This window comes from Diadema antillarum, unplaced genomic scaffold, assembly GCF_040938485.1.
Source record: "Diadema antillarum isolate AM-2024a unplaced genomic scaffold, OU_Dant_1.0 scf00000002, whole genome shotgun sequence".
Classification (NCBI taxonomy): domain Eukaryota; kingdom Metazoa; phylum Echinodermata; class Echinoidea; order Diadematoida; family Diadematidae; genus Diadema; species Diadema antillarum.
This window is the reverse complement of record NW_027270891.1, coordinates 1,066,851-1,094,204: the sequence shown is the minus strand read 5'-3', so window position 1 is coordinate 1,094,204 and position 27,354 is coordinate 1,066,851. Positions and strand designations below refer to the sequence as shown.

At 38.1% G+C, this 27,354-nt stretch overlaps 1 protein-coding gene across 1 annotated transcript; it reads right to left on the bottom strand.

Moving 5' to 3' along the window:
* Positions 1 to 5,552: 5,552 nt before the first annotated feature.
* Positions 5,553 to 22,468, bottom strand: LOC139731317 (uncharacterized). Its single transcript, XM_071642243.1, has 4 exons — positions 22,382 to 22,468; positions 8,003 to 8,333; positions 7,275 to 7,373; positions 5,553 to 6,256 (listed from the first exon to the last, which is right to left on the bottom strand). Exons 2-4 carry the CDS (start codon positions 8,145 to 8,147, stop codon positions 6,048 to 6,050), a joined length of 453 nt encoding a protein of 150 aa, XP_071498344.1. The 5' UTR covers positions 8,148 to 8,333; positions 22,382 to 22,468; the 3' UTR covers positions 5,553 to 6,047.
* Positions 22,469 to 27,354: the final 4,886 nt, after the last annotated feature.

Here is a 27,354-nt window from a genome sequence, read left to right as displayed (position 1 = left end):
TGTAACAATTTCAAGGCAAGCCTGTTGCTGTTTGGTTTCAACACTACCACCACCACCACCAACAACAACAACAACAACAACAACAACAACAACACTAGCTTCGAGGGTTCCTGGCACCTGGAATGGTTCGCTCACTACAATAAAGATGAAGGTAGGTATTGTGGACTGCCACGCGTTCAAGCAAGCGCTTATGTAGTGGCAGTCTTCTTCTGCATGATTTTCTTTATCCAATTTTACTTATTTGGTAATATAATATAAGTTGCGTCAATGTGGTATATGTGTGTTTTTTTGATTTATCATCTTCACATTATGTACACTATTTGCTTACTTGTTTATTCATCCAAATACAAAATTGATAAAACTATAATTGTATTCGATGTTTTGTTCAAGCTTGTGGGATTAAAAATTCCTTAATTAAAATGTTCTTAACTCATGCGTGTAAGCGTTATTTATATTACTTTGTCATGTTTGTATTGCTGTATATGGAAACCAATCTATTTGAACTTGAATCTGAATTATATATTGACGTTTTGTGTTATATTACTGAAAAACACATGAATTTTGATTTATGTAGGAAATCATGTTAAAGAAAACAAAATAAAAACAAACAAATAAACAGTGGTGAGGTGTGTTAATGTCGTTCGAATCCGCTTGTAAATTATTCATATCTCCCTCCCTTACTCTCTCTCTCTCTCTCTCTCTCTCTCTCTCATGAGTGGACTCTTACATTGTTTAGAATTCCTTTCATATAATGAAGCATATTTCTATATACATTTTATAGGCATACACAACATAGAGCTAGATATCGATTTGAATCTGTTTCATAAATCTCAAACATTATTTCTCAACTCGCTTGATTGTCATACCTTGGCTTAAATCTTCATCAGATAGAATTTAGATAGGCCTAACAACTGCAACAACAGTTTAAACTGACGTCCGACTATCAGAAGTTTATCTTTCATTTTTCTTTTAGGAAAAAAATTAATCATGTATGGCCTCTTCTTGGGGAATTATGCTTTAATCTGATATTGTGATTTTGATATCTTGATACTCATGTAATGGTGTTATACAAAAAAAAAAACTAGGCCCTGTTTTATAAAGCTGTTCGTGTAATGACGCACGACTTTCCGAACGACATCAATATGGCAAGCCAAGTCGGTTTCAAAATCATTGTTAATTTCAATATAAAGTTGAAATTTTCAGATGGTAATGATCATTCTTACATATGTTACCACACGTTTTTAGTTGAAGGTGTATTTTTACTCCAATGTAGATGAATTATTGATATACAGTCGTCCTTTGTTCAAACGTAAAGGGCAAAAATGGGCGCACATATTGGCACACATTCCAGTTGTTCGTAAAGTCATTCGTAACTTTGATAAGTTTATACGAACAGCTTCATGAAACAGGGTCCAGCCTGGTATAAGGATTTCAGTAGGCTCTAAGCATATTACCCGTGTCTTCAGCATAGACTGGTAAATTAAGATGGATTGCCTATAGGATGTGCAAATGATGCTATCCCATGTAGCTTACTATGATGAGGATTATGTAGGTATATATATATATATATATATATATATATATATATATATATATATATTATATTATATTATATTATATATATATGTATATATATATATATGTATGTATAATTATGTAGGCGCTAATATGCGCGCGCGCGTGTGTGTGTGTGTGTGTGTGCATGTGTGTACGTGTGTGTGTGTGTGTGTGCATGTGTGTACGTGTGTGTGTAAGAAAGAGTTTTGTGCCGAAGTGTACGTATGCATTATTTTGAGCACGACCAAGTATTATCCTTGATTTTTATTTATGGCAATTTATGTCGAAAAAACATGCCATTAAATTTCTTTTTTTTTTCATGTCGTTAATGGTTTATCGTTATTTAGCTCTTCCACCTTAAAAAGCATTCTGATCCTACGATCACTGATGAGCACTCTGTGATGTATTTAGATAATAAAACCTCTGGTCGGATTCTTATATTATGCTAACATGCAACACGATATTACTAAATTTTGTGAATGCGAGGCATGTTACCTAGAGGGCGTAAAGGCAGGTCACGCGGTTTTTCGCATCGACGTCATAAAAAGAGGGTTGCCATATTCACAGTAAGCAGAGAAAGATAGCGTGAATCAACTTTGCGGTTCGCCTTTAATAAAAGGTGTTCGACATTTTAACGAGAGATAATCTCACACGGAGGCGAACGGGTGTTGTCCACGAGATTCTTATCATGCTGAAAGAATTTAACTGCAATGTCAAGTCCCATAAAATGGTGAGCTGTTTACTTTTTTTTTCAGCGCTCACTGTGACTGTGGCGTAACTCCGCTCTTTCTCTTTCTACACACTGTATACTATTACATTGTATGTATAATATATAACATATGAAAAAAATTATATAAATGTATATACGTATAATGTTTATATGTATATATGTATATATATATATATATATATATATATATATATATATGTGTGTGTGTGTGTGTGTGTGTGTGTGTGTGTGCGTATGCGTAATATATGTAATATTTACCTATAGCACTATGCTTTCTAATGATTGGCAAATAGGTAATGTATTGTCATTACGTGTAGAATAGTCACTGAAGTTATAACGCAAAGCTGGGGCGTTTCAATTTGAGCACTCCAATCGGTGTGAATTCTAGCTCTATGTCATAGTTTTCAGGGATCTTTGTTCAGGTTCAATGACATTAATTTCCAGCAAATATGAATATATATATATATATATATATATATATATATATATATATTATATATATATATATATATATATATATATATATGCATCGTACATATAATCATAATAAGTATAGAAAGATGTGATTCCTTTCGATGCTGTCATCTTAATCATATGATCAGCAGAAGATAGGTGGATGTGTCTTTATCACAGTATACTTTGTCATTTCTTTAAAATCTGTATATGCGCTATTATTGCAGTTTATCGGATTGACAAACCCTACACAGTTTTGACAGCACGGGACCATGGTTATCCAGATGATTATGTTCTTACAACTTTTTATGACGTACATCTAGGACACAATAGTGATCAACAAGTGTATCATAGTGTAAGGCAAAAACTCTTCGGGACAAGGAAACTGTTTATCAAATACCAATATATATTTATCTTATTTCATATATCTATGTACACTTCGATCTCATTACGTAATTCATTCGTAGTACGCATTATACCTTACAAACAATACACTATCATATAAAACTGTCTTCTTTCAACAAAAAAAAAATACTTTAATTGTTACTACTTGCCGATGTCAACCTGTCCCACTATATGCTGAACAGCAGGAGGCAGACGAAATTTATATTTCTGATTTGTAAAGTACAGTCCAGACGTCAACTTTGTGTCATCAGATATCATTTGAGTGTTGGGTTTCTCAGTGGGTGTCTCATACCGTCATACTTCAGACAAGCATTCCATCCTTGTCCCATTACATATCGTTAAAATAGTTTAGTAATATCTAATAAACCAAGAGACAGCGCAAGAATCTTTGGTTTCGGCACGATCAAACGGCAAACATATGGTTATTCTTATCTGAAGAAAGGATTTAGTTCCACGATGTCGTGTTTTAATAAAATGTGACACCAGCTTGTAATGATAAATCGAGAATGGGGACAGATATTGACATTTTTGCGTATTGATCAAGAATAAACAAACACCTACATACCAATAGGTTGTTAAAAATCAGAAATTGAGCAAATTATGAGCAATATACACTTAACGAGGCTCGTGTGAAATGTGCTTTCCCATAGTCATGATACTCAAGGCAGTATGAACACAGTGTGTGCTGGCATCAGCGGATATGCAATACACTGTGTTATACAGTTACCTTAGAGCTTCAGTACATGGAGTATCATACGTCTTTGTACGGTACGTATTATAGTCATCGTTATGATATACGCCCGTTAGAACAATTCTTACGAACCATGAAAAATGCAACCAATCCAACAACGACAGTTCGCTGAGATAGGTCTATCATGATGTATCCATATTGGATACATGTGATTCATGAGATTAAGAACATTCTACTCTAAATACGTGTTCTTTCTATACATTGCAGAGCCAAAAAGGGATTCATATTAACATCGTTATAAATTCGCACAGACAATCATGGCACAACAAATTTACCGCTTATTTTACGTATTCACTGTTTAAGAATGGTGGTGAAATAATCCGCACCTGACGAATTTGGGGAGTAAAACAAACAAAAAACAAACAAATACAATTTAACATGGAGCAAGCACACAAACGTCGCATACGAGTGACAGAGTAATCTGATGGAAACACGCCCTCTTGATCGGAAAGCAGAAAGGCCAGACGAAATACTCCATCACGCATGCGCAAATAAATATAATTGGGACGGATTAAGAAAGAGACTAGCCTTAGCTAAACATATGTGTTGAAGAACTTTGATCCCTTCATCCTATCGAATACGTCACACGTGTTGATACTATTTTTAGCAATACCCCTTGCTCTCTTAAAAGGAATAGTCCCAAAAAAAATTACAACGGGACCCTCCGCAATGATATCTTTAAAAACAGTGAAACAATCCCAATACAAATTCAGGGTATGAAACTATAACTCATTGTACACATCTTACAGAAAACCCCATTTGATTTGCTTCAGTGGTTAAAGAGAAATGAGGATCTTTGTAGAGTATGTCAAGAATCTCTTCCCTCCAAGTTCTGTCTATTGTATTCACACACAAAAGCATCGAAGTGCTAAACTTTGAAGTATCAGACTCATGACATGCTTTACAACTTTTCATATTACAATTTTCTCTGTGACCGCTTAACCAAATTGAATGGGGTTTTCTGCAAAATAGAGTTAAGGTGTTATATTTTAAGACCCTGAAGTAGCATTTAGACAGTTTAATCATATTGGGTGTTATCAATATGAAAATTTCTTTTTTTTTTTTGGACATATACTGCACACGTACACTTGTACATGACATTACAGGAAGACGTAGTAGAGATCCATGGAGGTGGGCGTGCACAATTTGTATGCTCAGAACTAGTTTTGTTTCCTTTCGTAGGCTATAGCGCAGTACCGGTGGAGGCGTTCCTATAACTAATGGGTAACCTAATGGCTTTGTGTATCATGCTGATACCTGTTACAGATTTGAAAAGAAGCACTCCTACGTGCTACATCTGAGACATTCTTTTCTCTTGGTTTCTGGAAATTGACAACTTACTGTTTTCCTCTCTTTCCTATTTTGTTGCCATAAGACAAAAATTTGGTAGTCTTGGCAACAACCTCTCGTAAGCGAAGAGTTGATAAGCCGCGTAAAATGCTTCTTGACCAGCCGAGCAATATCATTAGTGAAGCTAATCTTGGGGAACTAGAGATAAAGGAATCAATTCTCGAATGTTTCTGAATTTAAAAAAAAACAACCTAAGATAATTACATAACACTGAATCACGCAATTGAAATACATTTCATCTATGATAAATTTTTTGATAGGAACAGTGAACTACCGTATTCTATTCAGTTGAGGGATGTGTTGATCTCCTTCTTTTATAACCCTGTGAAGACTAGTCCACAGTGTTCTCGGGATGGGGTGAATGGGAAATGTGTGTTATAGGAAAAACTAGTCCGTCTTCAGCGGGGTTAAGTGTTCCATAGTCTTTCGTTATGTTTAGGCACGTTTTCATTCTTCCGTTATTCGCTAAATTTCCATTTTACCGTATACTCCTTCTGCGTCATTGTTTTCCCCAGTGTCCTCGACTTTGTCTTCGTCTCATCTCTGAATTCAACCCAACTTTGTGTTTACACATGCAATTTTACTGTGTTTTGGGGAGAAAAATCATTTTTTTCCCCTCAAATATCATAGCTCTTTCTTTTTTGCCAGACTTGTCTGAATTACATTCGGTCCCACATGAATCAACTCAACTAACGAAAAGTGATACAATAAAATGTTTGTGACACTATAATGTAAACTTGGCAATACATGTAATGCTTTATATTTTCTGTAGATACTAATGGAAACACTGTGGGAGGCCCTCTACGGGTCGATCGTGACAGTCTTCAACTCGACGTCTTCATTCTTCCCTTCGACGCTGTCGACGAGGGCGTAATCGACTGAGTTCTCCTTCATCCTCCTCCTTCTCATCTCCGTCTCCCACTTCTTGTGCTTGAAGGCCAGGAAACAGACGAAAGCGATGGAGAGGACGACGAAGATATTGGACAGGATGACGATGATGTGATCGACTCCTGGTCATATAAAAAAAGACAAAACTTTAAAGTTAAAGGCCTCAGCAAGTTCAACTTCAGTTCATTTCATTTCAGCTAATTTCTGCATACTGTTTTCAATACAATGTATAACAAAAAATGACGATATGTCATAGATCATATGAATTGTACCGAAGCACTCATACATGATCTATTGTGGGGCACGATCGTATAAACAAAACGTAAAGTTCAACAATGCCAAATTAAATGTAAATTGCTCGGTAAGGAACAGATCAGATTGGGAGTAAAAAATATTACGTATTATAAAGACTTTTATCGCAAAACGAGCCAACTCCATTCTTGTTAAGTTGAGATATTTGTTATTAAAGCTGTTATAAAAAAATCAAATAACATAATAATAAAATAGAGGATATCTTTAATCATAACTTCTAGAATATTTTTTTGTTATGTCACAAGTGAGGTATTGTTGCACAGGTTTAATTTTGCTCTATCCAATGATGGACTTGCTTTGAAATGTTTAAAAATGGCGCTAAACTCATTTTCCAATAAATCTCTTCATATGAAATTATACAATATCATAAATCTAATTGGAAATGCAGGGGACCATCTTCATAAGGAGAGCTTCACTTGGAAGATGGTCACAGATAGACTTACGACACAATGAATGAAAATTGTAACTGTTTTAAAATCCCCATTCAAAAGCATAGTTAACATTAAAAGATTGAGTAGAATTAAACAGAATGTTTAAGGTTTTACTGAATAGAGATGTTAAGTAAGGATATTAATTAAATTTTAAAGTCTCACAAGTTATCACCAAACAATGCAAACAGTGGTATTACTAGCACACACAAAATGACATCACCAGTTTCACACTCATTTTCAATATTTTCATCTTCTTTAAACAGAAAATAAATAAGTCAAACTGTGTATCCTTCGGATCACATTTTACTCAACACGTGTTACACTACTCTAGAAACATTAACTATTTTCGTAATAATAGTTAATTATAGTGAACGAGGCTAAAATGACATAGACTTACCGAAACCATCAAACCTTGTCTCCGGCATTGCTGTGACGTTGTGCACCAAGCTCTCATTTCCTGGCACGTAAGTCAGTGCGCCCTCATAAGTTTGGTTTCCTACAGGGAAAGAGCATACAATATCTATAACTATATTGTACATGGTTCAAAAGTAGAAGGGATCAGATAATCGGGGCACAGAATATTATTCTAATCAGTTTAGCAAAGACTCTATAAGAATTATTCTACTACCAGAAAGAACGTTACACGGAGAGATCACAAGTTTCCTTTCTGATACATGAACATTATTTCAGTATGACGATGCAGTTGACATGTGGCGTTGCATTCTTGGATTGTTTGTGCTTCTGACGTTTCATACATTTTTACATACAGGAGTGGTTTTTACTGCACTGATATTGTTGATAGTATTTTCGTGCTTGTGCCACTGTGGTACGGTGCGAACTGCTTCACGAAGTAGAAAGATTACGCAATAGTGTAATTTCTGTCAGAACGTAAAGTTTACACCAGGGAGGTTAACATGGAAAAACAAGTGACGCTGCCTGCAACCACAGACCCCCCCCCCCCCTTTCAAAAAAAAAAGAAAAAAAAAGAGATAGTAATATTCCTCGAAGAGAGTTAAATTGCTGTGTTCACATTTGCTGTCGACATGCTGAGTAATTTTATTTTTTTTTTGGGGGGGGGGTTAGATCTCTTCACCACCCTTGTCTAGGATGACAGTCGAGTCTTACCCATAGTCTTCGTCATCAAGCTCGTGATCTTCATCATGGGCGACGACTCCTGAGCCACGGAGGACGGCTGCAGGCTCACCGGCGATGTCGTACTCGACACGCTGGCGGCGAGTGCTTCAAGCAAAGGGGAGTGTGTGGAATTCATGATTGCTTCCCTCTACGTCATCACATCGGAATTCAAGGATAAAGACTCCAAGTTCAGGCAAGTCAGTGGCAGTGGAATATTGTTTTTACGCAAGGTTGTACGTAATCCACATGGATGACAATCTTTTGATGCGTGGTTCTCCTTTAAGATGGCCGTTGGTGTTCTTGATGATTTTTCTGGCCTTCTCTGTACTAGGAAAACAAAGGTTGTTAAAAAGTCAATCGCTAAGAAAATGATGTGAAATGAATCAACCTGAAAATCGGTTGGTAATTAAAGTCTTGTCATGATTCTCGGTATCGACAATGCGCAGAAAATGTCTGCACACGCTGAAGAGCTCTGTCACAGATGCACTGTTGGATTCCTCGGTGCCCTTGTTCGCTTCCGATTGTCTCACGCGAGTCGCAGTTCCCATACGATTCAATGAAGTTATTTGTCTGTTTTTCCGTTGTTACCCCTCTTTTTCTTGGCTATAAATTCAGCTTAAAAGAGTTGAAAGTCACATAATGGAAAGCCAAGAAATCTTCAACAAAAAAATACCTCTGGATAAAGACAGGGCGTGATCTGAGTGCATGTGCAACCAAAACCGGCGGGGCAAGTTTGTCTCGTGAGCTATCCCATAATGCATCTAAAACGCTGCTCTGCGCACGGCATCTAGGCATGGCCGGCGCAGCCGTGGGGGCCGTGGGGGCTCGGGCCCCCACACTTTTTGTGCACCATACAAAGGAATGCATAAGGTGTCATCACTTTGGGCCCCCACACTTTTTTTAACCCGGAAGTACGTAAGTGGCACTAAAATAGAAATAGATAGGGATCTTGAAGTATGGCGGCGGTAAAGTTATGTTTTTTCTCTGAAGACCTTTTTTTTTTTTTTTTTTTGCTTGGTAGCTCATGAAACCCGGAAGTGGGACCCCACACTTTTGAAAACACTGCGCCGGCCCTGCTAGGTATTGGCGATACCGAGAATTATACACAAAAAATATATAGTTACATGCAAACTCGAAGAGAGGTTTGATGACACAGATAAACAGTCAGGCAATGAAGATTGGCCTGTAGAGACGCAATTGCGAAGAAAAAAAAAACAGGCCACCGTAAATGGTTTGTAACATCCCACATTCTTGGCAGACAAACACACATGATTATTCGTATCCAAGAACACACCATGAACTCTAACCTTCGCAGCTGTTCCTTCATACAAACTTATCACAACCCACGCAGACGGTCCATTCCAGGTGTGTAGGTAGAAGCATCAAAATACATTAGGCAATATCAGAACGATTGTAATGGTATACTACTCAGCAAGTGAATTTAGCTCAGTATCGACCCCACCCCCTTTTATCATGTTTATTTTTGAAGATATTAGACTGAATGATATGCACAATAATAATAATAAGATGGATTTTGAAAGAAAGCTATTATTCAGAGGGGTGAAGGTTCAGGAGTCCCACTGGCTCCTTTTTTTCCGACATGCTTGTTAATTTACAGATCAGCAGTTGCGATCTTAACAATTTTGATTTGTAGAGGAAGACAAAGTGAAGAAACTCGCGTCTGAAGATGGATTTTCTCATTCTGTAAAAATCTATTAGTATCAAAGACTATACTCATTCTTCCGCACTAATAAAATAATAACAAGATACGTTTATTTTAATCCACCTGATCCTAATGGAATCGGCTAGCACCAACCTCATTAATTCCAATGGAATGTTGTCATGTTCAAACCAGTTGAACTTTGCCATAGTTCTCATAATGTCTTATCGCTGCTGGTGTGAAAGAACCACTTCAGTCTGAATGATATCTAGTTAACTATTATGCTTGTGCGTAGACACTCCTCCAGAACAATCGTTCAGTTGTGGAAGGCTGATATCAGAAAATAACAGATAAAGCCTCACTAATAACAGTCTGTACTTCGTCGATACACGTCCAGGAAAGAGTAAACTTGGTAATTACGATAATTAGACAAGAAAAATTCAGCATATCAAATGAGCGGACAGACTTGCTGGAAGGGATATCAAACACTGGAAGGAAACAGCCGGAATTCGGAAATGGCCCTTTCACTGAGAGACTGTAACCAGGTCAGTTCGACTGACTACTGGTTCAGGGGCGTCACCAGCTTTTTTTCAAGGGGGGTGCGTTTTGACACTAAATGTTTACGAGATTTTTTGGACAGACATTTGGAATATAGGAAGCTCTCAATCCCTAGACTTTTACTGTTTTTTGAGGGAAACCAAGCGGGGAAGGGGCACCGGCGTAGCTAGGATTTCATCTTGGGGGGGGGGGGGGGGGGGAGGGGGGTTAGTATGCGAGGGAGCGAGCAAGGGTGGGGGGAGGGTGTGGAAGTGCCGGAGGGGGTTGTACCCCCTATAAATGGATTATGGAATGACGGTGTGAAACGACAAATTACTGGCAGCGATATCAGGAGAATGGCATAACGACTGCATATGCGAGCGAGGGGAGCGAGCGAGCTTGAAAATTTTGACATCTTACAGTCCAAAAACTGCCGTTTTATAGCCATATTTTATTGCTTTGTAAATTAAGGGGGGGGCGCACCGGAAGCAACTGCTGGCAATTACTGGCAGCAACATCAGGTGAATGGCATAATAATTAAATGAGAGCGAGCGAAGAGAGCGAGCTTGAAAAAATTGACATTTTACAGTCCCAAAAATGCCATTTGGAGCCGTACTTTTTCGCTTTGGAAATAAAGGAGGGGTGGGGGCGCAACGGGCGCAACTGCCGGTAATTACTGGTAGTAACACCAGCAGAATTGCATAACAATTAAATGCGAGCGAACGAGCGAGCGAGCTTGAAAATTTTGACATTTTACAGTCCAAAAACTGCCATTTGTAGCCATATTTATTTGCTTTGGAAATTAAGGGGGGCACACCTGGCGCAACTGCTGGCAATTACTGGCAGCAACATCAGGTGAATGGCATAGCAATTAAATGCGAGCGAGCGAAGAGAGCGAGCTTGAAAATTTTGACATTTTACAGTCCCAAAACTGCCATTTGGAGCCATATTTTTTCGCTTTGGAAATAAAGGAGGGGTGGGGGCGCAACGGGCGCAACTGCCGGTGATTACTAGCAGAAACATCAGCAGAATTGCGTAACAATTAAATGCGAGCGAGCGAAGAGAGCGAGCTTGAAAATTTTGACATTTTACAGTCCAAAAACTGCCATTTGTAGCCATATTTATTTGCTTTGGAAATAAAGAAGGGGGGGGGGGGCACCGGGCGCAACTGCCGGCAATTACTGGCAGCAACATCAGGTGAATGGCATAACAATTAAATGCGAGCGAGCGAAGAGAGCGAGCTTGAAAATTTTGACATTTTACAGTCCAAAAACTGCCATTTCGAGCCATATTTTTCGCTTTGGAAATAAAGGAGGGGGGGGGGGCGCACCGGGCGCAACTGCCGGCAATTACTGGCAGCAACATTAGGAGAATTGCGCAACAATTAAAAACGATCGAGCGAGCGAGCGAGCTTGAAAATTTTGACATTTTACAGTAAAAAACAAGCAAACTGCCGTTTGTATAGCTATATTTCTACGCTTTAGAATCTAAGGGGGCGCATCGGGCGCAACTGCTGGCAAATACTGGCAGCAATATCAGGAGAGCATAATGATTACATTCGAGCGAGCGGAACGAGCGAGCTTGAAAATTTTACATTTTACAGTCCAAGAACTGCCGTTCTTAGCCATATTTTTTCGCTTTGGAAATTAAGGGGGAGGGGCACCGGGCGGAACTGCTGGAAATTACTGGCAGCAACATCAGGTGTATTGCATAACAACTAATGCGAGCGAGTGAAGAGAGCAAGCTTGAAAATTTTACATATTACAGTCCAAAAACTGCCGTTCTTAGCCATATTTTTTCGCTTTGGAAATTAAGGGGGGCGCACCGGGCGCAACTGCCGGCAATTACTGGCAGCAACATCAGAAGAATGGCATATGATTAAATGCGAGCGAACGGAGCGAGCGAGCTTGAAAATTTTGACATCATCTTTTACAGTCCCCAAACTGCCGTTTGTATAGCTATATTTTTTCGCTTTGGAAATTAAGGGGGGGGGGGCGCACCAGGCGCAACTGCCGGCAATTACTGGCAGCAACTTCAGGAGAATGGCATTACGACTAAATGCGAGCGAGAGGAGCGAGCGAGCTTGAAAATTTTGACATTTTACTGTCCAAAAACTGCCATTTCCAGCTATTTTTTTTTCTCATTGGAAATTAAAGGGGGGGGGGGGGGACGCCCGGTGCGCCCCTCCCCCTGGATCCGCCACTGGTAGTCCAGGGTGTGGGTTTATGTTCATGACTGGGGGAGGTATGACCAGCGAGGTGGCGTCGAAGTGACCAAGTGGGGAAAGGATGTCCAAAATCTGCACTTTAGAGCATCCCCTAAACTAATATTGTGCATGTTTGTTTGTGTGTGTGTATTATATACATGGAAAAGTTAGAAATTAGCCTTTTTATTGGCAATGCAAGACATTTTTAGATAGACTAGTATGTAAAGCAACACTGCAAAATGCAATGATCAAGCTTTGATAAAACGAAGCGTAAGGTACAAAGGTGTACATTCTACATCACATTGCGCAACATTGTAGCGACTCTTCGTTCGATGTACTGAGTACACTGCGCACATCCTGCTTATATGCAGAATGCCAACCAGGAATCACAATCTTTTGTCAGGTCTGGGCTTTTTGAACGATGTTTCACACTATATTACCTATTTAATTATGGTTAAAAGAAATTATAGAAAAATATCTTATTTCTGGATCACCCTTTCATTCAAATGCAGTTTACTAACACTTGAACTACTATTTCGGTAAATCTTTTTTTTTTACCAGCGGATTGGGAGGGGGGCGCACCCCCCCCCCCCTTCCGTAGTTACGCCACTTTTTTGGGGTGAAATAATTGGACAGATTTCTTGAATTCTAACAAAAAAGCAAGAAAATCTTTTCATCGCGGGAATTATGATTATGTGGGGTGGGGCAAATGGTGCGCTTGCCTTCCAATATCTTAATGGGGGCAACATTTTTGTTTTCTTTCAAAAGCAAGAAAATCTTCTCATTTCGGGAATTATTAATTATGGGGGGGGGGGGGCAAAACTAAGATTTGCTTGCCCCTCCATTTTTTTTCTTTTTTTTTAATGAGGCTAAGGCTCGCTCTTGGGCTGGCAATATGGATTGGTCAGAAGTAACGTACACAGACCCTACATACTTGTAAGTAGCACACGTACATGCAAACGTGTAGAAGTGGTCCGTATCGTATATACGGATGTACAGTACGGTCGATAAATAGTAAACACTGTAGAATACTAATAGATATGTATAAAATCAGTGCTGCCAGAACCAGGGGTGCGAATTGTTTTTGCCGACGATTTTCTTTGTGTGTGTGTGTGTGTGTGTGTGTGTGTGTGTCCCTGGTGCAAAATATGAAAAAAAAAATAGAAAAGAATAATTATTTAGCGTCCGGCGTTGAGGTCGCTCGCAGACTGTTTTTGTTTTTGTTTTTGTTTTTGTTTTTGTTTTTGTTTTTTTAAGGATCTGAAGGGGGGTGCGTTCGCACCCAACGCACCCCCCCTGGTGACGCCCATGTGGTTGGACAGATATCAAGGGTGAATGTCTTGACAGACGCAAAGGGGGAATGGTTTCACCAAAGAAGCACAACGATATGTGTTACATACTGTAAACTGTGACAGGCAAAGTCATTATCAGGGCCGACCCAGAAAATTCTGTAAAGGGGGGCGCAAATAATATTTCTAGCGCCACTTCCTGGTTTCATTTCATTTTTTCTTTTTTGTTTCTTTTGTTTTTAACGAAAAATAAATGGGGGGGGGGGGGCATTGCGCCCCTCTGGATCTGCCACTGATTATGACTCTTAACAGATGAGGATAGCAACACCCACAAAACCTACAAAAATGTTACTTTTGTCACCCACCAGTGCTGTGGATTTGTTTTTTTCACTTGAAATATTTTCTTGCCTTGCAGTGCGCTTCTCCCTTCTATTGTGGCTATTTTCCTCCCTTCAATCTAAAGCGTGTTTGATATTTACACTGGAGAGAAGGAACTGTCTATTGAATCAAAGATAGTGATATTTTGCTGAGTAAAGTGTGTGTTATACAAATTAAAAATCAACAAATGACAAACATATACATGCATTTTTATACATGCTGCATGGGGCAACTTCACAATCAAGAAGAATGCATTTCTCACGTTAGTTCTAGTTTGATTCGAAAGAATTGAGGAGAATTTCAAAATCAAAATCAAATCCACGTAATAAAGATTGTACGTACATTGCGAGTTGTAACATTTACAAACACACGATAAACTGAATTGAATATGTATATCTCCAGTTGGTAGTTAATTTAAAATGCTGTAACTTCTTCAGTCCTTCATTTTTTTTTTCTTCAAATTTGCATTAAATTGGTACAGAGCCATCAAAGCCATTACCTGACAGAGATTTCACGGGAAAAAAAATTGGGTTTAAACTCAACATGGATGGCGATACTGTTGTAAGTGCGAAGATTTCGAATTAACGTGTTGACCACAGACCACTGTGTGTAGAGTTCTGTGGTGTTGACCCCTCTTTACAACAACCTGAAAAATCGCGCGCGAGAACTCAAGAGTAAAAACGAAAGACCAGAGTTGCTCGGTGCTTCTTCCATGTATACGTGGGTATCTATGTAACAAATGTTTCTGAGGCAACCTTTGGATAAGGAAACACAAATATCTCTTCATTATCTTTCGTATGGAGCAATTGTATTTACACAATAAGTCATGACGGTGCGCACATAGAGAATCCTGGCCGTGCACGTGTCATATTTGCAAACACTTGATTTCAATGACACTGAAGACACATTTTAAGGGGGCACTTACACCAGTTAATTTTTTTTTTTGGGGGGGGGGGGGGAGGGGTGGCTTAAATCATTAAATTCTTGTTCGTTCTCGGATGATTGATTTTATCTTACCGTAACTTTGCTGAATATTTCCACTGCCACCAGCTGGTTAAGTTTTTGTTGACATTTTAAGGTGTAGTTTCACACCATACAAGTCATACATAATTATAATGTGTTCCTTCGGTATGAATAAGCCCAGTATCAGTTGAGTATAGGAACCGCACACACACACATGCACACACACACACACACACACACACACACACACACACACACACACACACACACACAGACACACACACACTCGTATACACACAATTATATGACAATATGTGTGTATGTGTGTTTGCATGTGTACGTGTGTAACTATACATTCACTGTATTACTTGTTTCTCCAACTTGAAACTTCCTTTTCAGAATGGGGAAAATAAAGGCAAACTTACTCATTAGAGGCCCTCTTATTAGCCCTTGGAAAGATCAAAGTAGCTTTAATCAATGTCAGTAACCGTGACACCTGAATTGATTGTCTATTATCTTGGTCTATCACTTAAGGCATGAATCGCTTCAGAATGCAGTGACCTGTCTGTTGGTCTAGGAGCTTTAACGGTAAAGCGAAAATGAGATCTCATTAGCAGATAATCATACCGATAAATATATCATTATGCGGTGAGTCACAGCAAGTTTTAAATTCCCCGTTCAGTTCCTTGTTGGAAAGAGCCCGACCTGTTAATCAAGATTTGTCCTTTTGGCAGATCCAATCTGTCAACTATAGCTGCTCAGGCCCTTGGCATACGACAGTCAAATGGTTCGGTCAAAATCAAAGCCACAATAAATCTACAAAGGATACATTACTGATGGATTATATTCATATTATACTCTTATACTGAAAACTTTTATTCTTAATTTAGCTACGTACGTCGAATCAAGTAAAACAACATTTAATGATGATAATAATAATGATAATGATGATAATAATAATAATAATAATAATAATAACAATACTGAAAGCAAGAACAATAATAATGATAGCAAAAATCCATGTAATGAAATCAAATGAAATGAAACAATTATCACATGATTATCATAATTATCATTGTTACATGTATTACTTATTGCCATGATTATCATAACTACTACTATTACTACTACTACTGCTACTACTACTATTACTAGTATATTAGTAGAAGTAGGAGTAGCGGCAGCAGTAGTAGTGGTAGCAGTAACAGCAGCAGCAGCAGCAGCAGCAGCAGTAGTAGTAGTAGTATAGTAGAAACATAATGATTATGGTACAAAAGATAATGATGATAATCTCCTCATCTAACCGGGTAATAGGCTCGTCATGTTTCACACTTAGTCTCCCACAGGATCTGCATAATAATTCACCCCAGCCGAGTGTTCTTTGGCACCCATTTACAAACATAAGGTTACAAGAGGGACATTTGAGGCAATATAACAAAGTGTTTAAACAAGAACGCATCGCGCAGGATATAAATACCGATATACGACGTATTAACACACACAATGTGTATTGAACTTCACGCAATAGATATATATATATATATATATATATATATATATATATATATATATATATATATATATATATATATATATATATAATTATATTGGTTATGTTGATTGGCACTACACGACTCTTCATTTAGCCTGATTTGCTACGTCACAGGACCACGGCAGACCCCATGGCCACTCCACAGATGTCAGACATGACAGATTTTGCTCCAAGAATTGTAATTAATGTAGACATAAAGCTCTATTAGCGAGCCTGATTATCTGATACATGTTTTAGGATGAGCATATCTATGCCAATCTCCGTAAGAGTAGGCCTGTACATTACTTTTACACACTATAGAGAGAATAAATCTTAGCCTCGTTCGGATTGAAGAAGTCACGAGGTGACCTCATTCGGACTGACCAAGTTCACACCACATTTTGACTGACCGGCCTCGTTCGCACTGTTCTTTGCTTTCGTCATTGGTAATTGGTCGGGTGTGGGTCAAACATTTTGAATGTCAAACGCAAACAAACAAATAACACACGGGGATCTTTGCTTCAACATCATGTAGCCAGGAAAACACATCCATTACTCTATATGCAAAAACACAATTCATATATAATCATTTCTAAAGGTTCTAACTTTAAAAAAGAATAATAATAATTACAGTGATCACATTCAAGCAATCGAACACCTCTGAAAGCAGAGCACAGAGTTTAGTGTATCAGCTTCTACCATTATTGTTAGACTCCTTTCAATACATACACACAATGATACTACTAAATGGGAGTGTGTCGACAATAAAAGGTTTCTTTGTACTTCACGCTCTGAAAAGCGTGTATTCGTTTACGGTATCGTCTGTTGCAGTGAGTAAACAGATGATCGATACCGATAGTGCCTGCCATAGCGACCGCCAAGTATCGCACGTCCGCTGCCTTCTCTCGTGTACAGTCGTGGCGGGACGGAGTGTTGACTCAGCGATTGTTCGATGACGGCTCTCCGAACATAGTGGCATAATTCCTCGTGACATAGTGACTAGGTCGAGATATGAAAATGTGAGGTTGTGATCTGAATCTTAGAGCTTTGGATCTGAGGGGAAAAACAGCTGCGCTCTCAGTCATCCCAAATAACGACTTGTTCACGTTAATTTCTTAATTATCACTATTACCTTTGAAAAAGATAAACAAAAAGATAAATAAAAAGTGACAAAAAATACAATCGTGAATTTTTGTGCAACATTGTTCTTTAGTAGGGCTTAACGAAATAAAACAGCTGCGATAATGCGTTCGTGGCGTGTGTTTGTGTGTTGTTGTTTTTCATGACGAAACAAACTGATGTTTTGTCTGAAATTTGGCGAGTGTTTTGATACCTGCGGTCTTTGGTTAAAAACAGCAGGATGGGGGGGGGGGGGGGGGGAGGGGAGGGGAGTAGATGAGAAACCATACACACATACATGTGGTCCTCTGCTTCCATGCAGCGCGTTGCTATTTTTGGTCGCCGACCATTCACAATGGACGTATGTTCAACATAATTTAATTTCACGGCAATGCAACTCGCATAATTTGAATACAATGTCGCATTAGATTAATTTCACCATTGTTCTGAATGTATGCTGGGATGCAATCTAATCCGACTTGTTTCAGGGTACATATTCTCCGAATTCTAGCTTATACTTGAGGTTAAAACCAACTTCCTGCCTCTGCTGTGGTCATGTCTTGTTCTCAAACAGTTCTCGCTTGTGCGCAAAGTATCACGTAGTCCTACTCACTTGTCATGCAAACTTCGTTAAATCGATAAAGTTACTTCAAAGTGTGCAATGTACCGGAAAATCCTTGTTCGTCCTTGATATAAGACCTACTGGACAATAACCACTATCACTATTGAAGGTTGTGAATACAACCAAGGGGTAGTAATAAGCCCGCCTCCTTCCGATCCACTCCAGTCCAGAATAATTATCACTTCATCTTCAGCCTCGAAGGCACTGCTCCCGTTGTACATCCCTTTAACCCGTTGATGACGAGTCCCGAGTTATCGGACAAGTAAGTGTCTCTGGAAATGTGTGTTGTACACGTACCAAAATCAGCCCGTCTTCAACGGATTAACAGTATGACGTTTGCATTGTTGTGATCAGGATAACAACGTAATATAAGACTCCATGGCTGGTTTACCATAAAAACAACCTCAGTTAATAAGGTTTTAGTTGAGTACTGATCAGTGCTGAATTATCACAGCATAATGTACACAAACATGACAAAAAGACCACAAGAAGGTGATAAAGAGTAAAAAAAGGCACGCCATAGCAGACCTGGATAGATCCACTGGTCATCTTTGATACCCGAGCATCCCTCACTAAAGCAGCATCGCCTAAGCATCTCTCACATCCGTTCTTAAGTTATAGGGATTCTGAGAATTTCCATTGATTGTAATGATGATCTCTAGGTAATAAGTATAGTGTAATAATACACAGTCATCTACAAATTACAAAGAAACAGTTGTTTTGTTTTTGTTTTTTATGTATGCCTGTTAATGAAATTTGTATTTTTTATATTGTAAACTGACTGTTTTGAGTGCACCAGGTGGGTTGGGGAGGATGGCCTGAGGGCCTAAGTCATTTAGTTGGCTCTTTCCAGACCCGGGCTACCCAACCTGGTGCCCCCTTACCACTCCAATGTACAATTTTCTGATTTCGAAAAATGTATTTGTGATTGAAAGCCAAATAAAATAATAATCATAATAATAATAAATTCGGAAAACTTGATCATGGCACATACGATAACTTTCTATAAAATAACGTCAACATAACGAGCAGCTTGAGCTTTGATCTCTAAGCAATTTACACTGGTTTTGTATAAACCTTTTCCTTTTTAAATTGTTGAACAATACTTCGCCTTATCCGGTGAAAGAGGACGTAAATGGATTTTTTTTTTTTTTTTTTGTGAGAATCTCTCACCTTCATAACAATGTCACAGTAAACTTTGATCTTTGTGGTAATGATTTAACAGCATCACGAGCTCCAAGTACAATAAATCCGCTAAGCCAGCTGGCAGGAAAACGGAGAATCCAAAGGGAACATCCTTTTGGCTTCTGACATTGACGGGGGAGCGGATATCATGGGGGGGGGGGGGGGAAGGATTAACCAGAAATGACTTTAGGAAAATAGTGACATTATCCGACAGAAGAGGTTGTTTTAGTTTAACCGCTAGTTTATTAATGTAAGAGAGTAATGTTTGTTTTGTTTATTTACCCGACTGTGGCTTTTCGGAATATACTTTGAACTGCTTCTGGTTTCTGTGAGTGTGTTATAATACTAGATTATGTTATGTGTCTCTGTGTGTGTTTTGTGCATGCCTTTGAACTGAGTAATAATTCTTAAACCAGTTCTTGACGGTTTGAATTTCAACCACCTAGAGAATGACAGAGAATAGACAGAGAATGCATGTCTTTTTTTTTTCTCGCGTTGTTCCCGCAGTGTGACGAAGAAAGTTGCAGACGATTTAAATTCTTTGTTCTTCATTTCGCTTTTCTTCATCTTCAATAAAACTTGAAATTCTCATCTGTGCAGCTTAATACCCATTTTAAAAACGAACACATACACACAAATGCACAGAGTGAACAGCATCTTCTTCGCTTCTTTTTTTTTTTCATAAGACATTACCCCATTAAGTTGCTATGAGCGTCTTTGCACTTAATGTCCAATCAAAGACTGTGCTAATGTGTGGCCCATTTTATCTTCTTCAAGAGCATCTGAGGGTATAGAGTTGATTGAATATTCTAAAAGATGTTATAATGGTTATTAAATCAAGAATGTTCAGTAATCTATGGAGGAGCTTCTTCTTTTTTCTCTCGTTGCTTTTGTTTGAGGAAATTCTTTCTTCTTGAAATAATGATCATTCAGAGGGGTGAATGTATACAGGTGTAAGTTTCTTCAATTTGTCTCCCTCTGCAAATTAAATTTGTTGAGATCACGACTACTGATCTGTAGATTAACAAAAATTTAGGTCTCTATATAAATCATGTTAATGCGAAATAGAGCGCTGAAGTAAATTCATGACATCACTCATCTACAAAGACAAAGTACATTATATACAGACATATATATCGGAAAAAAAAAGAAATTCGAGGCGTCAATACATTGAAATAATCTTCTCTATCTAAGTCTGTACCTTTGTACTCCATTACATCCCCCTACTGTTCCCAAAGTATAGTATAGTCATTATGTTATCTTTATTTTGGAAGGTTATAAACTATGTGGTCATTAAGTTGAAGTGGAAATCATTTTCTAAATCTATGACAACATTGCGTTTTTACTAAAATTGTTTAAACTCTGACCAAATTTCACGTACATGAGGATAGGCTGATTTTGCTACAACACGCATTTCCCATAGACGTTTGCCCGAGTATACTCAGGACTCATCCTCAACGGGTTAATACAATCCGTCCAAGGACACTGTTGGTATTATTATTATTTTTTTTTTTTGTATACAAGAGTGCATGCCAGCTATTACAGGAGTTCTCATGCATGACCGCTGGGAGACTGTAATAATGGGAAATCCAATATTATTCCATGAACTTCTTCTTGAAGCGAAAGAGAAGAGTTTTATGTATACATTAGGATTGTTTATTTCATGCTGCAGTATTACCTTTGGTCATTTTCCTAGTGAAGATGCATTCCTGCATTCTAACATTTTCGGTAAACTTTGATCTAATGTTGCGTTTATCATATATTTTCTCAACTGTGTACATTGAATAGGAAACGGCTTCATACGTTTTCGATTTATATATTTTTTATCTCATATTACGTACATTAATTTTGCAACCAATAATAACCATGCCGACACTTTGTACAAAATGTTTTCATTGTATTGCTAATGGAGTGTAGAAATAAAACTTAAGTCAATTGTAAGTGGACTAATGTATTATGGATTATGCCTACACAATTGATCTCATGCTATAGGAGTTGTCTTCTAGGCTAAGGCAGATCCACATTCATTCGTCAATCTAGTCCTATTTATTCTTACTTTATAAATTTGTATAACATACACGTCCTTCATTCAAATATGACTTCTGATCCAATTGACATTTGGGGTGTTTACGTCTCACATCTAACTGAACAACATGGAAGACCATCTGTTGCAGGTGAATCTATATAGGCTATCCAACCATCTTCTCAGATGGAAATGAAACGGACAAACAACAAACAAACAAACATTACATAACAATATCATTTGATTCATTCTCTTCGGTTCTAACGCCAAATACGCTTTAGTAGATGAAAAAAAAACCTAAATGAGAAAGACAACCACCTTATAGTCCCACAATATATTCGAGATGGAAGCACCAATGAAACGGAACAAACCGAACAATGATCAGATGATCGACATCATTGTTAGGTTACTAAAGACAGGTAGCTTATAATTTTATTGGTTTTGTCATGATTCTTTCTTCGTCTGCTTCAAGAATTGTGTTGTGCCTGTCCCAGTCTATATTGGCTTTATATCCCCTTGGTGAATACAATGTAGTTCCCCCTTTAGTAAACGTCAAGCTATTAAACCCATCACATCTTATGTCTCATCCACCGAGATATCTTGCAAACAGACTTTGCTTTCCAGTCAAGGTGTCAAAATGAAGTGAACAGACATAATAATGATGATAGAGAGAAGGCAATATTCTTTTTTTAATGATGTAAAAGGATACGTGTTAGAAACGGCACGGGCGTATAGATTGTTATGCCATTGTTATAAGGCACTCGCACAGATGATAGTGGGATGTCATCTGTGTCAGTGGCGTGAAAACAGAGAGTGCAGTAAAAACCCGAAGAGAAATGAACCTCATATTGACTTACCACATGAACACACGCAGCGGGGATGTCAGGAAGCTAATCCACTAGGAAAAGGTACGTGAAAATCTCAAGATGTTCCCTGAACGAGTCCAAATTGGTCGTTGGAGTAATTTTATAGCATTGAATCATGTCTATACTCCGAGCTATACCTTCTGATTTGCATCAGCTGATGATGGCGAAAGCCAAACACGTACGCCAATACGAACTCCGTCAAATGCCACGGGAACGACGATGCTGCTGTACCGTAGAGACAAGTCAATGCGTACATCAAGGGCGTATTGTATGTGTGTGTGTGTGTGTGTGCATGTCGAGTCGGGAAGACAGCGCGAAACTCGCTGCTGCACAGCGTGTGTATTGAAAATCACCAGCTCGTAGCGGAGCGCCCGCTGTAACTCGTGATCAGCTGTAGTCTTGTTGATTCAGCCGCAGTTTTGTTTCGTCATAGCGGAGAAAAGTTCTGACACATCAAAGGCCCGCAAGAAATAAAAACTACTCCCCACCACTCAATACCCTTCTTCGAGGATTTCAATTCTTGGTTGGTTATGATAACACCTTGAATATGTCTGCTAACGAGACTTCGTATCGAGAAATTAATACTGGCTGAATGTAGGCCTACTCTTAATTATGCCAACTGAAATTAGACGATCCATTCAAAAGCTTCGAATTTTTGAAATTTTGGTGCAGTCATCACTGGATGAAACGACTACTCAGTTTGTAACGTCACTTACGAAAAACAATAAAAGAACATAAAGAAAAGTCAACATATTTTCACTTTTCTAACATAATGAAAGAGCACTTGTCTCATCTCTTTCAGAAAGCAGGGGGAAATACCCATAACATTTTTATCGGTATACAGTCGAGAGATTGTGTAGTTTTTATAAAAAGTATGACATTTTGATGAATCTTATATACACTTTCTTTATATCGTTCTTCATATGTGACGTCACAAACTGTAGTAGTCTTCTCATTCAGCAATGGCGGCACCAAAATTTGAAATTCGTATAATTAGACTGGTCGTCCGATTTTCCTAAAACTTTCACTATGTTGTGCCTTACTTATGTTGCTGCATTCAATCAATGTTTATTGACATGTATATTTTGGATTTGATATGTCGAGGGTCATATGCTGACGCTGCGACGTACTTGCAGTCAGTTCAGTGAACGCTACGAAAAAGACTCAATTGGGAAATTTAAAGGACAAGTTCACCTTCATAGACATGTGGGCTAAGTGAATGCAGCAATATTATAGTAGAACACATCAGTGAGAGTTTGAGGAAAATCGGACAATCAGATCAAAAGTTATGAATTTTTGAAGTTTCTACTCAGTCACGGCTGGATGAGAAGACTATTATAGCTTGTGATGTCACATGAGTACAACGGTATAAAGAAAGAATAAAGACAATTCAACATATTATCACTTTTCTCGCAAAACAAAAGAACACTCGACTTCTCTCTTTCAGAAGACAGGGTGAATAATATCACCCTTAATACGTCAGTAACAAGTCGAAGAAATGCGCACTTTATTAAAAAAAATAAAGTTTTGTGAAATTATCTTTTTATTTTCCTTTAGTCCTTATTGTTGTACGCATGTGGCATCATACACTGCAGTAGTCTTCTCATCCAGCAGTGACTGCACAGATATTTAAAAAATTCATAACTTTTGAACAGATTGTCCGATTTTCCCCCAAACTTTCACTGATGTGTTCTACTAATATTGTTGTCTTCACTCAATCCACATGAATAATGAAGGTGAATTTGTCCTTTAAGTTGAAGGCATATGCCTTGTCCTAAATGCACAAAAGTACTTTGACTAAGCCATATAGAGAGATAGATAACGAATCTTCCTGTAGTGAACATACAGATTATGTTCGAACTTCTGGGTCTGAAATGCTATGTCGGGGAATTTACATGTCTCGAGACCTTTATATGCAATCACCGTAAATATTTTCCCAACCTTTCAAAAGGAAAATTTTTGATTCTCCCTTCCTTGCCAACTATCATCTCAATTAAACTCATATTATATGATAAACACTCATAAAACCATTCGAAACTTTTGTACAAATATATATATATATATATATATATATATATATAGCGAAAGAGTTTGATTGCAAATTGAGTTCACTCCATTTATGTTGAATTAAGATATTCGCGATTAAAGCTCTTGAAAACAAAAGCAATAGGTGTGTATGGGATATTTTAATCATAAACGTCAAGAATATTCCCTGTTATGTAACAAGCGACGTACCATAGGAAAGGTTTGATTTTGTTCTGTCTGATGATGGACTTACAGTCAACCTCGCGTAAGTCGACATAATCGGGACTGAGCAAAACACATCGACTTTATACGCGAAAGTCGACTTAGGCGAGGTTTACTGTACTTTAAAATGTTTGAAAATAACGCTTAACCCGTTAGTGATCAAACTCCTCACACAGACACACAGACACACACACACACACACACACACACATATATATATATATATATATATATATATATATATATAACATATATAACATATACTTGTACAGTATATTATGTATACAAAATATATGTATACATAACATGTATAACATAATATACAACATATATATATATGATTATATATATTATATATATACTGTATAAATAATATATATACTGTATATATATGAGAAGTTTGAATACAGAAACAGATATCGTTTTTATCAATTTGAGATATTTAATCTTATATTAAAGCAGCTGAAAACGAAGAAAATCATATATTATGTAATAATTTCAAGGATATCTTCAAAATATTTTTTTCATGTCACAAGTACAGTATCATTGAAAAGATTGGTTATGATGATGATGATAATGCCCTTACTTAAATAAACGAATCACATTTATCTATCTTGCATTCAAACTCTTCATATGTGGGTGTGTGTGTGTGTGTGTGTGTGAGTCTGTATGCTCAATGACGTCTTTTATCTATATAATGATTTCTTTACCTGTGTTTCTAACTTTTATTTTTGGTGGCCCAAAGGCAAACATGCGACCTTTTTTGGTGGCCCGATCAGGCAACCAAATGTTTCATTTCTAAAATTTTGGTGGCCCGACGTGCGTTTTCGGTGGCCCCGGGCCACCGGGCCACCGTTAGTGTCGAGCCCTGTATTACATATGATATATTTGCAGAGTATAATCTCCCTCTTCAATCTACGTTTCGATTTCTTTCTCTTACCCTCATTTTCTCCCATATCTTCACATTCTCAATCTCCCTCTTTTTTTACTATTGAAGTACAGAATTCGTCACAAGGGTTCAGTTTATCAGACTCATGTAACATAGTCACTCGATCGTACACACACAATTACGATCAGAACAACCATGGCGAAAACAGACACAAATATTGCCAAAGTGTGTTTCTACAAATGTCTCTATTTATGAAAATTAGACTTGTAAATTGTTATTGGTTATGTACATATCCATGAGAATGGGAATCCCACCAATATCTTTACTTTACACGAGATAAAATATCATACGCACATTATGATGATCGTACATCGACAATGGAAAATTGATAAGTACTATCAATCATACATCAAAGCTACGTGTCACATTTGGTCATAACATAATACAGTAACCCTCAAATTGGGTTACTCCGAGAAAAGCATAATTGCAAAACAGACTGCATAAGAATCTTGTTCAAAAATCGTGATCACCTTCCACACATTTTCAACAAAACTCGTCTGTGTTCTACTGAGTCTGTAAAGCACACAAATCTTGTGCAGTATCAGAAATCACCAACCCGAAAATGGTGGTGAAAACACCTCGGACAAGACATCATGTTGCACAGATAAATTCTTTTCAAACACGTGTTTAAAGTCTTAGCAAGTTATTCGATAATAGGAATGAAAGAGTAGCTGTATAAATCAAAGCTATCATTGTTTCGCCATCACCGCAGTATCATATGCGATTAAACTCATGAAATAAATATATCATTTGGTATGTTCTTCAATAATGATTTCATACTTCACCTCATAAAGTTCGACTTCTTCAGCTAGAATCAGACAAGGCAAGTGCCAAAATGTGTCTCGCCCATTCGCGTAGAAGAAATTAATGTTTTTCTAGCTCCCGGAAGTTCATTGACCCCGCCTCTAAGCTTTGACCTTGTGGTGACCTTCAATTCCCCAAGGGACATTTACCAGCCAATTTCTGTTTTGTCACAAACGGACATATGGATCAAAAATTATGAACCATAATCGAAATGCGCAGTAAAAACTTAACATTGGGCCCTAAAAGTTCTTTGACACCTGTCTGTGACATTTGACCTTGTGGTGACCTTCAACTCCCCAAGGGACATTTACATACAAGTTTGGTCACAAACAGACATAGGGATCAAAACTTATTAGCCATAATCGAAACGTGCAATAAAAACTTAATATTGGGCCCTAAAATTTCGTTGACCCCTGCCTGTGACCTTTGACCTTGTGATGACCTTCAAATCCCCAGGGGACATCTACCATACAAGTTTGGTCACAAACGGACATAGGGATCAAAAGTTATTAGCCATAATCAAAATGCACCGTAAAAACTTAACATTGGGCCCTAAAAGTTCGTTGACCCCTGTCTGTGACCTTTGACCTTGTGGTGACCTTGAACTCCCCAAGGGACATCTACCATACAAGTTTGGTCACAAACGGACATAGGGATCAAAAGTTATTAGCCATAATCGAAACGCGCCATAAAAACTTAACATTGGGCCCTAAAGGTTCGTTGACCACTGTCTGTGACCTTTGACCTTGTGATGACCTTCAACTCCCCAAGGGACATCTACCATCCAAGTTTGGTCGCAAACGGATATAGGGATCAAAAGTTATTAGCCATAATCAAAATGCGCCGTAAAAACTTTAACATTGGGCCCTAAAAGTTCGTTGACCCCTGTCTGTGACCTTTGACCTTGTGGTGACCTTGAACTCCCCAAGGGACATCGAACATTCAAGTTTGGTCACGAACGGGC

What these genes read in the sequence shown, in the direction of transcription:
- LOC139731317 (XM_071642243.1), bottom strand. Translation starts at nt 8,147, where the DNA reads ATGAATTCCACACACTCCCCTTTGCTTGAAGCACTCGCCGCCAGCGTG. An exon ending in CTTGATGACGAAGACTATGG is followed by an intron (nt 7,374 to 8,002) that starts GTAAGACTCGAC and finishes CTTTCCCTGTAG; the next exon opens with GAAACCAAACTTATGAGGGC. An exon ending in GACAAGGTTTGATGGTTTCG is followed by an intron (nt 6,257 to 7,274) that starts GTAAGTCTATGT and finishes TTATATGACCAG; the next exon opens with GAGTCGATCACATCATCGTC.